Below are 18,085 nucleotides of genomic sequence, written 5' to 3'. Positions count from 1 at the left end.
GAGTACTGTGTCCAGTTTTGGGCACCGGTGCTCAGGAAGGATATAATGGAACTAGAGAGAGTACAAAGGAGGGCAACAAAATTAATAAAGGGGATGGGAGAACTACAATACCCAGATAGATTAGCGAAATTAGGATTATTTAGTCTAGAAAAAAGACGACTGAGGGGCGATCTAATAACCATGTATAAGTATATAAGGGGACAATACAAATATCTCGCTGAGGATCTGTTTATACCAAGGAAGGTGACGGGCACAAGGGGGCATTCTTTGCGTCTGGAGGAGAGAAGGTTTTTCCACCAACATAGAAGAGGATTCTTTACTGTTAGGGCAGTGAGAATCTGGAATTGCTTGCCTGAGGAGGTGGTGATGGCGAACTCAGTCGAGGGGTTCAAGAGAGGCCTGGATGTCTTCCTGGAGCAGAACAATATTGTATCATACAATTATTAGGTTCTGTAGAAGGACGTAGATCTGGGTATTTATTATGATGGAATATAGGCTGAACTGGATGGACAAATGTCTTTTTTCGGCCTTACTAACTATGTTACTATGTTACTATGTTACAGGATGTAACTCAGGAACAGTATTGTAATGTATGTACACAGTGACTGCACCAGCAGAATAGTGAGCGCAGCTCTGGAGTATAATACAGGAGGTAACTCAGGATCAGTAATGTAATGTATGTACACAGTGACTGCACCAGCAGAATAGTGAGTGCAGCTCTGGGGTATAATACAGGATGTAACTCAGGATCAGTAATGTAATGTATGTACACAGTGACTGCACCAGCAGAATAGTGAGTGCAGCTCTGGGGTATAATACAGGATGTAACTCAGGATCAGTAATGTATGTACACAGTGACTGCACCAGCAGAATAGTGAGTGCAGCTCTGGAGTATAATACAGGAGGTAACTCAGGATCAGTAATGTATGTACACAGTGACTGCACCAGCAGAATAGTGAGTGCAGCTCTAGAGTATAATACAGGAGGTAACTCAGGATCAGTAATGTATGTACACAGTGACTGCACCAGCAGAATAGTGAGTGCAGCTCTGGAGTATAATACAGGAGGTAACTCAGGATCAGTAATGTAATGTATGTACACAGTGACTGCACCAGCAGAATAGTGAGTGCAGCTCTGGAGTATAATACAGGATGTAACTCAGGATCAGTGATGTAATGTATGTACACAGTGACTGCACCAGCAGAATAGTGAGCGCAGCTCTGGGGTATAATACAGGAGGTAACGCAGGATCAGTAATGTAATGTATGTACACAGTGACTGCACCAGCAGACTAGTGAGCGCAGCTCTGGGGTATAATACAGGAGGTAACTCAGGATCAGTAATGTAATGCATGTACACAGTGACTGCACCAGCAGAATAGTGAGTGCAGCTCTGGGGTATAATACAGGATGTAACTCGGGAACAGTAATGTAATGTATGTACACAGTGACTGCACCAGCAGAATAGTGAGCGCAGCTCTGGGGTATAATACAGGATGTAACTCAGGATCAGTAATGTAATGTATGTACACAGTGACTGCACCAGCAGAATAGTGAGTGCAGCTCTGGGGTATAATACAGGATGTAACTCAGGATCAGTAATGTAATGTATGTACACAGTGACTGCACCAGCAGAATAGTGAGCGCAGCTCTGGAGTATAATACAGGATGTAACTCAGGATCAGTGATGTAATGTATGTACACAGTGACTGCACCAGCAGAATAGTGAGCGCAGCTCTGGGGTATAATACAGGAGGTAACGCAGGATCAGTAATGTAATGTATGTACACAGTGACTGCACCAGCAGACTAGTGAGCGCAGCTCTGGGGTATAATACAGGAGGTAACTCAGGATCAGTAATGTAATGTACACAGTGACTGCACCAGCAGAATAGTGAGTGCAGCTCTGGGGTATAATACAGGATGTAACTCAGGATCAGTAATGTAATGTATGTACACAGTGACTGCACCAGCAGAATAGTGAGTGCAGCTCTGGGGTATAATACAGGATGTAACTCAGGATCAGTGATGTATGTACACAGTGACTGCACCAGCAGAATAGTGAGTGCAGCTCTGGAGTATAATACAGGAGGTAACTCAGGATCAGTAATGTATGTACACAGTGACTGCACCAGCAGAATAGTGAGTGCAGCTCTAGAGTATAATACAGGAGGTAACTCAGGATCAGTAATGTATGTACACAGTGACTGCACCAGCAGAATAGTGAGTGCAGCTCTGGAGTATAATACAGGAGGTAACTCAGGATCAGTAATGTAATGTATGTACACAGTGACTGCACCAGCAGAATAGTGAGCGCAGCTCTGGGGTATAATACAGGATGTAACTCAGGATCAGTAATGTAATGTATGTACACAGTGACTGCACCAGCAGAATAGTGAGTGCAGCTCTGGGGTATAATACAGGATGTAACTCAGGATCAGTAATGTAATGTATGTACACAGTGACTGCACCAGCAGAATAGTGAGTGCAGCTCTGGGGTATAATACAGGATGTAACTCAGGATCAGTGATGTAATGTATGTACACAGTGACTGCACCAGCAGAATAGTGAGTGCAGCTCTGGAATATAATACAGGATGTAACTCAGGATCAGTGATGTAATGTATGTACACAGTGACTGCACCAGCAGAATAGTGAGTGCAGCTCTGGGGTATAATACAGGATGTAACTCAGGATTAGTAATGTAATGTATGTACACAGTGACTGCACCAGCAGAATAGTGAGTGCAGCTCTGGGGTATAATACAGGATGTAACTCAGGATCAGTAATGTAATGTATGTACACAGTGACTGCACCAGCAGAATAGTGAGTGCAGCTCTGGGGTATAATACAGGCTGTAACTCAGGATCAGTAATGTAATGTATGTACACAGTGACTGCACCAGCAGAATAGTGAGTGCAGCTCTGGAGTATAATACCGGATGTAACTCAGGATCAATAATGTAATGTATTTACACAGTGACTGCACCAGCAGAATAGTGAGTGCAGCTCTGGGGTATAATACAGGATGTAACTCAGAATCAGTAATGTATGTACACAGTGACTGCACCAGCAGAATAGTGCGTGCAGCTCTGGGGTATAATACAGGATGTAACTCAGGATCAGTAATGTAATGTATGTACACAGTGACTGCACCAGCAGAATAGTGAGTGCAGCTCTGGGGTATAATACAGGATGTAACTCAGGAACAGTAATGTATGTACACAGTGACTGCACCAGCAGAATAGTGAGCGCAGCTCTGGGGTATAATACAGGATGTAACTCAGAATCAGTAATGTATGTACACAGTGACTGCACCAGCAGAATAGTGCGTGCAGCTCTGGGGTATAATACAGGATGTAACTCAGGATCAGTAATGTAATGTATGTACACAGTGACTGCACCAGCAGAATAGTGAGTGCAGCTCTGGGGTATAATACAGGATGTAACTCAGGATCAGTAATGTATGTACACAGTGACTGCACCAGCAGAATAGTGAGTGCAGCTCTGGAGTATAATACAGGAGGTAACTCAGGATCAGTAATGTATATACACAGTGACTGCACCAGCAGAATAGTGAGTGCAGCTCTAGAGTATAATACAGGAGGTAACTCAGGATCAGTAATGTATGTACACAGTGACTGCACCAGCAGAATAGTGAGTGCAGCTCTGGAGTATAATACAGGAGGTAACTCAGGATCAGTAATGTAATGTATGTACACAGTGACTGCACCAGCAGAATAGTGAGTGCAGCTCTGGAGTATAATACAGGATGTAACTCAGGATCAGTGATGTAATGTATGTACACAGTGACTGCACCAGCAGGATAGTGAGCGCAGCTCTGGGGTATAATACAGGAGGTAACGCAGGATCAGTAATGTAATGTATGTACACAGTGACTGCACCAGCAGACTAGTGAGCGCAGCTCTGGGTTATAATACAGGAGGTAACTCAGGATCAGTAATGTAATGCATGTACACAGTGACTGCACCAGCAGAATAGTGAGTGCAGCTCTGGGGTATAATACAGGATGTAACTCAGGAACAGTAATGTAATGTATGTACACAGTGACTGCACCAGCAGAATAGTGAGCGCAGCTCTGGGGTATAATACAGGATGTAACTCAGGATCAGTAATGTAATGTATGTACACAGTGACTGCACCAGCAGAATAGTGAGTGCAGCTCTGGGGTATAATACAGGATGTAACTCAGGATCAGTAATGTAATGTATGTACACAGTGACTGCACCAGCAGAATAGTGAGGGCAGCTCTGGGGTATAATACAGGATGTAACTCAGGATCAGTGATGTAATGTATGTACACAGTGACTGCACCAGCAGAATAGTGAGTGCAGCTCTGGGGTATAATACAGGATGTAACTCAGGATCAGTAATGTATGTACACAGTGACTGCACCAGCAGAATAGTGAGTGCAGCTCTGGAGTATAGTACAGGAGGTAACTCAGGATCAGTAATGTAATGTATGTACACAGTGACTGCACCAGCAGAATAGTGAGTGCAGCTCTGGAGTATAATACAGGATGTAACTCAGGATCAGTGATGTAATGTATGTACATAGTGACTGCACCAGCAGAATAGTGAGCGCAGCTCTGGGGTATAATACAGGAGGTAACTCAGGATCAGTAATGTAATGTATGTACACAGTGACTGCACCAGCAGACTAGTGAGCGCAGCTCTGGGGTATAATACAGGAGGTAACTCAGGATCAGTAATGTAATGCATGTACACAGTGACTGCACCAGCAGAATAGTGAGTGCAGCTCTGGGGTATAATACAGGATGTAACTCAGGAACAGTATTGTAATGTATGTACACAGTGACTGCACCAGCAGAATAGTGAGCGCAGCTCTGGAGTATAATACAGGAGGTAACTCAGGATCAGTAATGTAATGTATGTACACAGTGACTGCACCAGCAGAATAGTGAGTGCAGCTCTGGGGTATAATACAGGATGTAACTCAGGATCAGTAATGTAATGTATGTACACAGTGACTGCACCAGCAGAATAGTGAGTGCAGCTCTGGGGTATAATACAGGATGTAACTCAGGATCAGTAATGTATGTACACAGTGACTGCACCAGCAGAATAGTGAGTGCAGCTCTGGAGTATAATACAGGAGGTAACTCAGGATCAGTAATGTATGTACACAGTGACTGCACCAGCAGAATAGTGAGTGCAGCTCTAGAGTATAATACAGGAGGTAACTCAGGATCAGTAATGTATGTACACAGTGACTGCACCAGCAGAATAGTGAGTGCAGCTCTGGAGTATAATACAGGAGGTAACTCAGGATCAGTAATGTAATGTATGTACACAGTGACTGCACCAGCAGAATAGTGAGTGCAGCTCTGGAGTATAATACAGGATGTAACTCAGGATCAGTGATGTAATGTATGTACACAGTGACTGCACCAGCAGAATAGTGAGCGCAGCTCTGGGGTATAATACAGGAGGTAACGCAGGATCAGTAATGTAATGTATGTACACAGTGACTGCACCAGCAGACTAGTGAGCGCAGCTCTGGGGTATAATACAGGAGGTAACTCAGGATCAGTAATGTAATGCATGTACACAGTGACTGCACCAGCAGAATAGTGAGTGCAGCTCTGGGGTATAATACAGGATGTAACTCAGGAACAGTAATGTAATGTATGTACACAGTGACTGCACCAGCAGAATAGTGAGCGCAGCTCTGGGGTATAATACAGGATGTAACTCAGGATCAGTAATGTAATGTATGTACGCAGTGACTGCACCAGCAGAATAGTGAGTGCAGCTCTGGGGTATAATACAGGATGTAACTCAGGATCAGTAATGTAATGTATGTACACAGTGACTGCACCAGCAGAATAGTGAGTGCAGCTCTGGGGTATAATACAGGATGTAACTCAGGATCAGTGATGTAATGTATGTACACAGTGACTGCACCAGCAGAATAGTGAGTGCAGCTCTGGGGTATAATACAGGATGTAACTCAGGATTAGTAATGTAATGTATGTACACAGTGACTGCAGCAGCAGAATAGTGAGTGCAGCTCTGGGGTATAATACAGGATGTATCTCAGGATCAGTAATGTAATGTATGTACACAGTGACTGCACCAGCAGAATAGTGAGTGCAGCTCTGGGGTATAATACAGGCTGTAACTCAGGATCAGTAATGTAATGTATGTACACAGTGACTGCACCAGCAGAATAGTGAGTGCAGCTCTGGGGTATAATACAGGATGTAACTCAGGATCAGTAATGTATGTACTCAGTGCCTGCACCAGCGGAATAGTGAGTGCAGCTCTGGGGTATAATACAGGATGTAACTCAGGATCAGTAATGTATGTACACAGTGACTGCACCAGCAGAATAGTGAGTGCAGCTCTGGGGTATAATACAGGATGTAACTCAGGATCAGTAATGTAATGTATGTACACAGTGACTGCACCAGCAGAATATGAGTGCAGCTCTGGGGTATAATACAGGCTGTAACTCAGGATCAGTAATGTAATGTATGTACACAGTGACTGCACCAGCAGAATAGTGAGTGCAGCTCTGGAGTATAATACCGGATGTAACTCAGGATCAATAATGTAATGTATTTACACAGTGACTGCACCAGCAGAATAGTGAGTGCAGCTCTGGGGTATAATACAGGATGTAACTCAGGAACAGTAATGTATGTACACAGTGACTGCACCAGCAGAATAGTGAGCGCAGCTCTGGGGTATAATACAGGATGTAACTCAGAATCAGTAATGTAATGTATGTACACAGTGACTGCACCAGCAGAATAGTGCGTGCAGCTCTGGGGTATAATACAGGATGTAACTCAGGATCAGTAATGTAATGTATGTACACAGTGACTGCACCAGCAGAATAGTGAGTGCAGCTCTGGGGTATAATACAGGATGTAACTCAGGATCAGTAATGTATGTACACAGTGACTGCACCAGCAGAATAGTGAGTGCAGCTCTGGAGTATAATACAGGATGTAACTCAGGATCAGTATAGGATAAGCTGTTGATTCTTGGTCCGGATGATGATGATGGTGATGAGTCTCTTTTCATCCATCAGGTTCCTGTGCGGTGTCAGGATGTCGCTGATTATTTCTCTGTAGAGGAGTCGGAATATTTAGGACACAAGGATCTGTACAAGGTTGTGATGAAGACCCCGCCGCCCCTGACGTCTCTGGGTAGGAGTACAGACGTCCTATGATAACTCCTGTAAACCTGCCATGTATACTGTCACTGCCTGTATCCTCTATAGATGAGTCCAGTACGAAACACACATCACAGCAACGTCCTAACCCGGCCGATCTAAACAAATCTACAGAGGAAAGTGACAGCGACCCGCAGGATCATCAGGTAGATGAAGATTATGCTGTGCTGATTATTACTCGAGTGTTTGATGCCAAAAAGTTCAGCTTTCTGCCTACGAATTGTGAAGTTATAGGAGATGAAGAGCGGAGACGCACGTTTTTCTGGATGATGTCAGACACTGAATCCGTTTTTCTGTTTAGGATGGAGACATAAAAGATATCAAAGTAGAACAGAAGGAAACTCCGGGGGACGATCCGTGCGAGGAGGAGAAACCCACATGTGTGTATTCAGGTGACCAGTGACGCGGGCACAATGAGGGACGTTTATGTGCGTTATTATTATTATGTGGATGGGGGTTAGCAGGGAAAACATTGGTAGGTCGTACTTTTCATGCCCGGCAGATTTACTATGGATAATGCTTTTATCCCCTTTATTCCACCATTGCTTTCCTACTTTATATTAATATTTTGTATCCACATTCATCACACTAAGTTTCCCTTCTTGCTAACCCACATCCCTCTTCCTCGAAGTCGTCATCCTTTTCAATTGGGTGCAAGGCGCTCCTAAAACCCAGAATAAACATGGCCGATGGCTTGTTCTTCAGCTCTTATTGGCGCCAGACATGTTTCTAGTTTTTCAGTGTATTTAGGTCCGTAAATCTCCAGTATATTGCTCATGTGAAGGGGAGACCATAGCAGCTGGGGGGCAGGATAACGGCCCACTTATTATCCATCATGGTGCGCCTGTGAAGCCCTAAAGTTGGGCTCGATAGCGGATCATGACTTTTATTATATACTGTAAAATTGAAGTATTCAGGGACTCAACAATAAGTGAAAATTAACCAAATAGGTTTCCAAAAAATAAATATAATTGAGTCGCTCCCCTTGTATTTCCAGTTCAAAAATAAATATAAAAAGAAATACCAAACACAGTCATATTTGTTATCACTGCGTCCACAAAGTCTGATCTATAAAAGTATAACATTATTTACGTTTAAGATAAATTCCCTAAAGAAAACTAATTTGATTGTCGGAATTGCTGTTCTTTGTTCTCTGCTTCTGCCCTGAAGAAATGCAATAAGAAAGGATCGAATTATCACGTACAGACCCCAAAACTCTGCCAATAAAACCATCAGCTCCACGGTACAAATTCCAGCGCCAGCATGGTGTCATTCTAAACTACGACTCGTCCCACAAAAAATAAGTCTCGTGTTCATGGTCCAAAAATAGAGATGTGTTTACTGTTGTTAGCAGGGGAGTTAAAAAAACAAAGAAAAGTGCAGTAATGAACGTTAATTGGAGTAGTTGTGTGCCCGCGGCTTTTATTTTGGGTCCAGACTGACGACCGGCCCTCGCAGATGCCGATATACCCAGGTGCTGTGGACTGTGCGCTGTATTCATTCACTGTCTGCTTCCTCTACAGATGAGTCCAGTAGGAGAAGCCTACCAGAAACGTGTCCCCGTCCGGACAAGAGCCACCAGTACAGTCAGACCATCCCGCAGGATCATCAGGTATATGGAGAAGAGAAGTAGGTAGAAAGGCTCATAATGGGACCGTCCAGGCTAAGAGTGGATACGCTGCGTCCCTGCGGGGGCAGAGCGGGACCCCCTTGTGTGTTCCCTGATTCCGTGTCCTTCTCCACCCCATATGGGATCTTTTAGCAGACACTCCTTTAAGGCTTCTGGACTGAGCTGTTCTCTTTCTGAATGTACCGTTGTTACCTATTGATTGTAATGAGAGCGAAGCAATGTTTTATCAATGCTGTGATTTCAGCTCCGGAGCTGTCTGACAATGTAATTTCTCCTTCTCCCATGACAAGACCCCCAGCTCGTCGCTGTTTCCCATCATCCATATCAATGTGCCACATAATCGCTGTGCAATTAGCATTATGGCTGATGGGGCACATGGCAGAATCATTAATTTGCTGGTCCCATATACTTATTATTTATGGGTTTTTTTATGTAGAATCTTTGCACAATTAGGGAATTAGAAATTCAGCTCCACCCCTGCCCACAGGTTGTATGTGGCATTGCTGCTCAGTTCTATACGCTTCCATAGAGCTGAGCTGTAATACCGGAGAGATCCTATGGACAGTGGAGGCGCTGTTCCTGGAAGACGTCATTCTGGGACAGCGCTATCTGCAGTCTGAATCAATTTGTTCTATTTAGGACAGAGACATAAAAGTGATAAAAGTAGAAGAGGAAGACCTGGAAATTTTGGGGGATGATCCGTACGAGGAAACGAGTACTACGTGTGTAGATCCAGGTGAGCGATGACCCCCTTCTATGCCCCTATTAGGGGACTGTGAGACTTACGCAGAAGTGAAGGTCAAAAACAGTAAAACATATTCACCATACATTCCCTGATTGTGTGTCCCCCCCACAGATGAGTTCAGTATGGGAAACGCCTCTGAGATCTATCCCAGACCGGACCCCCCGCAGAAGGACGGCAGCGATGAACTAAGGGTAAGTGCACGCCTGGCGGTTATTGCTGCTCATTTTCTGTCTGGATTAGCGAGTGATCAGTTTGTAGTGTAGTCGAAGATTTTACCAAATTTGCAGCAACAAAAAACCCACAGAGGAAATGGACCTGATGGAGATTTCACGCTTTGCAAAATCCACAGGTAACGAGCACCAACCTTACGTTGCAGATTTTTTAAATATATTTTTTGTGCGGATTTGCTCTGGAAAATATCTAATCGCAAGATATAGAAAAGCTATCATTAGGATGGGACATCAGATCGGTGGGGGGCCAATACCCTGGTATAAACTCCAGCCCTTTTTGAGGGCTGTGACAGAAAGACCCCGGAATAAGGGAAGCTCCCGTCATGTCATTGGTTTCTCTTCTCTTCACATCGTACTTTTGTCTGTTTAGGACGGAAGCTTAAAAATTATCAAAGTAGAAGACGAAGAAGTGGAAATATGGGAAGAACAGCAGCGTAAAAGGAAGAAGTCTGCAAATATTACCACAGGTGGGTCACCGCTTCTAAGTACAGACATGGGGGGTCAAGAAATTGGGGAGCATTTAGCACATAGAAATAGTCTTACAGCCCTCCAGCTTCAGAATATAGCAAGGGGGCCGACACCGAGAGAGGTGGACCGGGCTGGATATGATCTAGTGAAGACCTGGTATTGATGAGTATTTATTAATATCGTGGAGCCCCCTCGTGGATCTCCATAGCTTCCAGAACCTCTCGCCAACTACACTCCCAGAACATGTGTGTTACTCTTCCATCACCCATTAGACAGATTATGGGTCGGCTGTGACTGCGGGAAAGTGCGGAGTGGATCCCCCTCTACAATGACAGATCTATGCTCCCCGGGTAGATTTCTGTGATGAGAAGGTGCAGAGCGGATCCCCTCTACAATGACAGACCTATGCTCTCCTGGTAGATTTCTGAGATGAGAATGTGCAGAGCGGATCCCCTCTACAATGACAGATCTATGCTCTCCAGGTAGATTTCTGAGATGAGAAGGTGTGGAGCGGATCCCCTCTACAATGACAGACCTATGCTCTCCTGGTAGATTTCTGAGATGAGAAGGTGCAGAGCGGATCCCCTCTACAATGACAGATCTATGCTCTCCTGGTAGATTTCTGAGATGAGAAGGTGCAGAGCGGATCCCCTCTACATTGACAGATCTATGCTCTCCTGGTAGATTTCTGAGATGAGCAGGTGCAGAGCGGATCCCCTCTACAATGACAGATCTATGCTCTCCTGGTAGATTTCTGAGATGAGAAGGTGCAGAGCGGATCCCCTCTACAATGACAGACCTATGCTCTCCTGGTAGATTTCTGAGATGAGCAGGTGCAGAGCGGATCCCCTCTACAATGACAGATCTATGCTCTCCTGGTAGATTTCTGAGATGAGAAGGTGCAGAGCGGATCCCCTCTACAATGACAGACCTATGCTCTCCTGGTAGATTTCTGAGATGAGCAGGTGCAGAGCGGATCCCCTCTACAATGACAGATCTATGCTCTCCTGGTAGATTTCTGAGATGAGAAGGTGCAGAGCGGATCCCCTCTACAATGACAGACCTATGCTCTCCTGGTAGATTTCTGAGATGAGCAGGTGCAGAGCGGATCCCCTCTACAATGACAGATCTATGCTCTCCTGGTAGATTTCTGAGATGAGGCTGAGGCGGATTTGGCCCCAGCAGTGTGGTGTTCACTAACCTCACAACCTCTTCATTGGGGTCAAATGGAGAACATAAACGTATAGTAACTAACATGTCCAGGAATATCAGGTTTCAGAGGCAGATAACCAGCAATGTGCAGGTACCTACTGTCCCCCCAAATAATAACAGAAACAGGGAAGATAAAATCTCCCCCCTAAACTTTACTTTGAACAATCAGTAAAGTTATCAGGACTCGGACCCCCACTAATTACGGTACTAATGAACATGAGCTACAACATGTATTTCTAAAATCACAATAGGTGATATCACAGATCATCTCCACCTCTACAATGACTGATAACCCCTCTATATACAGTACAGTTGTGCTCAAAAGTTTACATACCCCAGCAGAATTTTTTCTTTCTTGGCCTTTTTTCAGAGAATATGAATGATAATACCAAAACTTTTTCTCCACTCATGGTTAGTGGTTGGGTGAAGCCATTTACTGTCAGGCTACTGTTTTCTCTTTTTAAATCATAATAACCCCGATCAAAAGTTTCTATATCCCATTTCTTAATACCATGTATTGCCCCCTCTAACATCAAGGACAGCTTGAAGTCTTTTGTGGTAGTTGTGGATGAGGTTCTTTATTTTCTCAGATGGTAAAGTTGCCCACTCTTCTTGGCAAAAAGCCTCCAGTTCCTGTAAATTCCTGGGCTGTCTAGCATGAACTGTGTGCTTGAGATCTTCCCAGAGTGGCTCAATGATACTGAGGTCAGGAGACTGAGATGGCCACTCCAGAACCCTTCACTGTGTTCTGCTGTAGCCAATGACAGGTCGACTTGGCCTTGTGTTTTGGATCGTTGACATGTTGGAACGTCCAAGTACGTCCAATGCACAGCTTCTGGGCTGATGAGGGCAAATTTGCCTCCAGTATTTGCTGATAACGTGCTGCATTCATCTTTCCTTCAACTTTGACCAAGTTTCCTGTGCCTTTGTAGCTCACACATCCCCAAAACATCAGCGATCCTTTCATCATAGGCCTTGTTCAGCTCTCTCTAAATGTAATGTTTATGGTTGTGGCCAAAAAGTTCCATTTTTGCCTCATTTCAGAGGCTTGTCTCTGCTGTTTTGTGTATTATAGGCTAGATACTTTGTGTCATTTGCACAGTAATGGCTTTCTTCTGGAGACTCGACCATACAGCCCATTTTCCTTCAAGTGTCTCCTTATTGTGCATCTTGTAACAGCCACACCGCTAGTTTTCAGAGTCCTGTATTTCAGCTGATGTCATTTTATGGGTTTTTCTTTGCATCCCAAACAGTTTTCCTGGCAGTTGAGGACGACATTTTTGTTGGTCTACCTGACTGTGGTTTTGTTTTTACAGAGCCTCTGATTTTCCATTTGTTAATCACAGTTTGAACGCTGCTGACTGGCATTATCAGTTCCTCGGATATGTTTTTGTGTTCCTTTCCTGTTTTATACAGTTCAACTACCTTTCCCCAAAGATCCGTTGACAATTCTTTTGCTTTCCCCATGACTCACAATCCAGAAACGTCAGTGGCTGGATGAAAGATGCAAGAGTGTCTGGATCCCAGAACCTCACTCGGCTTTTATACAGTACAGACCAAAAGTTTGGACACACCTTCTCATTTAAAGATTTTTCTGTATTTTCATGACTATGTAAATTGTAAATTCACACTGAAGGCATCAAAACTATGAATTAACACATGTGGAATTATATACTTAACAAAAAAGTGTGAAACTACTGAAAATATGTCTTATATTCTAGGTTCTTCCAAGTAGCCACCTTTTGCTTTGATGACTGCTTTGCACACTCTTGGCATTCTCTTGATGAGCTTCAAGAGGTAGTCACTGGGAATGGTCTTCCAACAATCTTGAAGGAGTTCCCAGAGATGCTTAGCACTTGTTGGCCCTTTTGCCTTCACTCTGCGGTCCAGCTCACCCCAAACCATCTCGATTGGGTTCAGGTCTGGTGACTGTGGAGGCCAGGTCATCTGGCCTAGCACCCATCACTCTCCTTCTTGGTCAAATAGCCTTTACACAGCCTGGAGGTGTGTTTGGGGTCATTGTCCTGTTGAAAAATAAATGATGGTCCAACTAAACGCAAACCGGATGGAATAGCATGCCGCTGCAAGATGCTGTGGTAGCCATGCTGGTTCAGTATGCCTTCAGTTTTGAATACATCCCCAACAGTGTCACCAGCAAAGCCCCCCCCCCCCCCCCCACACACCATCACACCTCCTCCTCCATGCTTCACGGTGGGAACCAGGCATGTAGAGTCCATCCGTTCACCTTTTCTGCGTCGCACAAAGACACGGTGGTTGGAACCAAAGATCTCAAATTTGGACTCATCAGACCAAAGCACAGATTCCCACTGGTCTAATGTCCAATCCTTGTGTTCTTTAGCCCAAACAAGTCTCTCCTGCTTGTTGCCTGTACTTAGCAGTGGTTTCCTAGCAGCTATTTTACCATGAAGGCCTGCTGCACAAAGTCTCCTCTTAACAGTTGTTGTAGAGATGTGTCTGCTGCTAGAACTCTGTGTGGCATTGACCTGGTCTCTAATCTGAGCTGCTGTTAACCTGCGATTTCTGAGGCTGGTGACTCGGATAAACTTATCCTCAGAAGCAGAGGTGACTCTTGGTCTTCCTTTCCTGGGGCGGTCCTCATGTGAGACAGTTTCTTTGTAGCGCTTGATGGTTTTTGCCTCTGCACTTGGGGACACTTTCAAAGTTTTCCCAATTTTTCGGACTGACTGACCTTCATTTCTTAAAGTAATGATGGCCACTCGTTTTTCTTTACTTAGCTGCTTTTTTCTTGCCATAATACAAATTCTAACAGTCTATTCAGTAGGACTATCAGCTGTGTATCCACCAGACTTGTGCACAACACAACTGATGGTCCCAACCCCATTTATAAGGCAAGAAATCCCACTTATTAAACCTGACAGGGCACACCTGTGAAGTGAAAACCATTCCCGGTGACTACCTCTTGAAGCTCATCAAGAGAATGCCAAGAGTGTGCAAAGCAGTCATTAAAGCAAAAGGTGGCTACTTTGAAGAACCTAGAATATAAGACATAATTTCAGTTGTTTCACACTTTTTTGTTAAGTATATAATTCCACATGTGTTAATTCATAGTTTTGATGCCTTCAGTGTGAATGTACAATTTTCATAGTCATGAAAATACAGAAAACTCTTTAAAGGAGAAGGTGTGTCCAAACTTTTGGTCTGTACTGTACACACACACTGATTACAAGCAAACAGGTCACAGATGAGGATGTTACTTTTAGTAGCCATTCACACCCATTTGTGTCAACTTCTGTGCATGTTATCAGGCCAAAATCACCAGAGTATGTGAACTTTTGATCAGGGAAACACAGTAGTCTGACAATAAATGGCTTCACCCAACCACTAACCATGAGTGGAGAAAAAGTTTTGGTGTTCTCATTCACATTCTCTGAACAAAGGCCAAGAAAGCAAAAATTCTACAGGGGCATGTAAACTTTTGAGCACAACTGTAGATAACACAGGATCCACCATTCACAAAAGGTGATGTCACAGCTCACCTCCTCAACCTGTACAATGGCTGATAACACCTCTATATACAGTGGATAACACAGGATCCACCATTCACAATAGGTGATGTCACAGCTCACCTCCTCGTCCTGTACAATGACTGATAACACCTCTATATACAGTAGATAACATGGGATCCACCATTCACAATAGGTGATGTCACAGCTCACCTCGTCCTGTACAATGGCTGATAACACCTCTATATACAGTAGATAACACAGGATCCACCATTCACAATAGGTGATATCACAGCTCACCACCTCCTCCTCCTGTACAATAACTCCTAACACCTCTATATTCAGTAGATAACACAGGCTCACACAATAGGGAATGTCACAGCTCATTCACTCCCCTCTCCCTGCACAATGACCTCTGCACAGGTATGAGAGCATGCCCACACCACTCTCCCATAGAATCAGCGAACATCTCCAGATTACATGTTCCCATTGTCCATGTGGCTGCTGCATTTTTGGACTTGACTCTTTTAGCCCTAGAATCAAATAATAAACCTGAAAAATTACTAAAATGGCTAATTTTTCTGTCTTTGCCTCTCGCAGGTTCGGCATCGTCCCGTTACAGTAACATCTACTCATGTAGTGATTGTGGTAAAGGATTTCCCTTTAAATCAAAGCTGATTAGACACAGAAGGACGCACACGGGAGAGGCGCCCTACACCTGTAAGGACTGCGGAAGGTGCTTCAAACATAAAACGTCACTTGCCGACCACAATAGGATCCACACAGGAGAGAAGCCGTTCGCCTGTTCCTACTGCGCGCAGAGATTTGCCCACAGATCCACCGTTTTGGACCACGAGAGGACGCACACAGGCAGCAAGCCTTTCTCATGTTCAGAATGTGGCCAGAGCTTCACCATGAGGTCCACGTACGTTAACCACATGAGACTGCACACAGGGGAGAAGCCGTTCTGCTGCTTTGATTGCGGTAAATGCTTTGCCCAGAAATCTGCACACGACAAACACCGATACCTTCATACCGGAGAGAAACCGTTCCCATGCGCAGAGTGCGGGAAGACTTTTACAGGGAGATCGCTCCTTGCGGAGCACGAGAGAACTCACACAGGGGAACGGCCTTATCCATGTTCTGAATGCGGTAAATCATTTTCCCACAGGTCTACCCTCACCACACATAAGCTAACCCACACGGGGCTGAAGATGTTCTCCTGTTCGCTATGCGACAAGGCCTTCACCACCAAAAAAGCACTGGTGAGACATTGGCCAACCCACAGAGAACACAAGTAATTTCAATGTTATAACCCTGGTAAAAAGTGGAATTGGAAGCCAACAAAACATTTCCAACGGTTTTGAACCAAACGAAAAAATTCATTGAAAATTTGTTGAACGTCCACTCTTAATTTGGTGGAGGACTGCGGGCAGAGGTGTACTAAAATCAAAAAGCCAGGCCTGGCCCAACCCAAACTTAATAATTGAACAGTGACACAAGTTTTGGCATTTCAGCTGTTTACCAAAACATATTCAAAACCCAGTTATATATTCAATATGGACTTAACGTGCCAAGTGTCAGCTTTAATTTGAGGCTATTCACATCCCAATTAGAGGAACGGTTTAGGAATTGCAGCTCTTTAATATATAGCTGCCTCTTTTTCAAGGGACCAAAAATAATTGGATAATTATCTGAAAAGATCTTTAATGGGCTGCATTGGCTTTTTCCTCATTAATCAATCATCAGTTAAGGAGGTAACAGGTCTGGGGCGGATTCCTGGTGTGGCATTTGGAAGCTGTTGCTGTGAACCTACAACATGCGGTCAAAAGGAGTTCTTAATGGCAAAGAAACAGCACCGTTAGGCTGAAAAAAGAATTCCTCAGAAAGTGAGCAGAAATGTTAGGAGCGGCTAATTCTGCTGAAAAACAAAACGCATACTGGGGAGCTCAGGAACTCAAAAGTCCTGGACATCCACGGAAGACAATAGTGGTGAATGATCGCAGAATCCTTTACAATGTCCACCCAATTGAACACTCTTCAGGGTGTTTCAGTATCTGAATCTACAATAAAGAGAAGACTTCATGAGAGCAAATACAGAAGGTCACCACAAGGTGCAAACCATTAATCAAAAATAGAAAGGCCAGATTAGACTTTGCCAAAAAAAGATCTAAAGAAACCGTCCAGTTCTGGAAAAGTAAAACTAGGATCAACCTGTACCAGAATGATGAGAAGGAGAAATTCTGGAGAGGGCTCGAAACGGCTCATGATCCTCAGCACACCCTCTGTAAAATATGGCGGAGGTGTGATGGCGCGGACATGCATGGCTTCCAATGGCACCGCGTCGCTAATATCTACTGATATTGTCACTGGGGACAGAAGCAGCCGGATGAATCCTATGTGTACAGGGCAATGCTTTCTGCTTAGATTCTCCTAAATGCAGACAGGTTGATTGAACGGCGCGTCACTGGACAGATGGACAATGACCCAAAACATACTGCAAAGAAGAACATTCCGCAATGGCCGAGTCATCACCAGATCTCGGCTCCATCGAGATGCATTTCACAGGCAGAAGAGCCACAAACAAGCAAGAACTGAAGACACTGCAAAATGACAAAGCCTCACTCAGGAGGACACCAGCGATGGGTGAGGTCCATGGCCTCCAGACTTCAGACCGTCATTGCTGCAAAGGATTCTCCACAAAGTATTAAACATGAACATTTTATTTATGGTAAAGTTTATTTGTCCAATTACTTTTGAGGCCCTGAAATGAGGAGGCTTTGTAGAAAAATGGCTGCTATTCCTAAATGTTTTGTTCTTCCCCTTTAATTAAACCTGAAAGTCTCCACTTCAGTCGCGTCTCAGTTGTCTCATTTTAAATCCAAAATAGCGGCCTGCAGAGCTGAAATCACAAAGATTCGGTCACTGGCGAAAGATTTCCGGACCTATCTGTATGAAGTCAGAATACAAGCAGTGAACCCTTCCAGAATTAGGACCTTCATCACTTTGTCGACTGATCCCGAACTATTATGCATTAGTTCTAACGTCCTCAGACTGCAATTATCCGTTGTATCCAGCCTGAATCCTAACT

At 44.2% G+C, this 18,085-nt stretch overlaps 1 protein-coding gene across 4 annotated transcripts in view; it reads left to right on the top strand.

Moving 5' to 3' along the window:
- The window catches only part of LOC138671319 (zinc finger protein 771-like), a 41,104-nt gene extending 23,257 nt beyond the window's left edge, over positions 1-17,847 (top strand). For 2 of the 4 annotated variants that reach the window (XM_069759405.1, XM_069759404.1), the window contains exons 4-11: positions 7,081-7,198; positions 7,273-7,370; positions 7,526-7,604; positions 8,748-8,836; positions 9,494-9,590; positions 9,711-9,790; positions 10,200-10,296; positions 15,595-17,847. In XM_069759405.1, coding sequence (XP_069615506.1) covers positions 7,081-7,198; positions 7,273-7,370; positions 7,526-7,604; positions 8,748-8,836; positions 9,494-9,590; positions 9,711-9,790; positions 10,200-10,296; positions 15,595-16,295 — 1,359 coding nt within the window. In that variant the 3' untranslated portion in view covers positions 16,296-17,847. Of the gene's footprint in view, positions 1-7,080; positions 7,199-7,272; positions 7,371-7,525; positions 7,617-8,747; positions 8,837-9,493; positions 9,591-9,710; positions 9,791-10,199; positions 10,297-15,594 lie in introns of all 4 variants that reach the window. The other 2 variants (XM_069759403.1, XM_069759402.1) reach the window with 1 other exon arrangement.
- The last annotated feature ends 238 nt before the right edge of the window (positions 17,848-18,085 follow it).

Source organism: Ranitomeya imitator, chromosome 3 (assembly GCF_032444005.1).
Source record: "Ranitomeya imitator isolate aRanImi1 chromosome 3, aRanImi1.pri, whole genome shotgun sequence".
Classification (NCBI taxonomy): Eukaryota; Metazoa; Chordata; class Amphibia; order Anura; family Dendrobatidae; genus Ranitomeya; species Ranitomeya imitator.
This window is presented reverse-complemented; position numbering and strand designations above follow the sequence as displayed.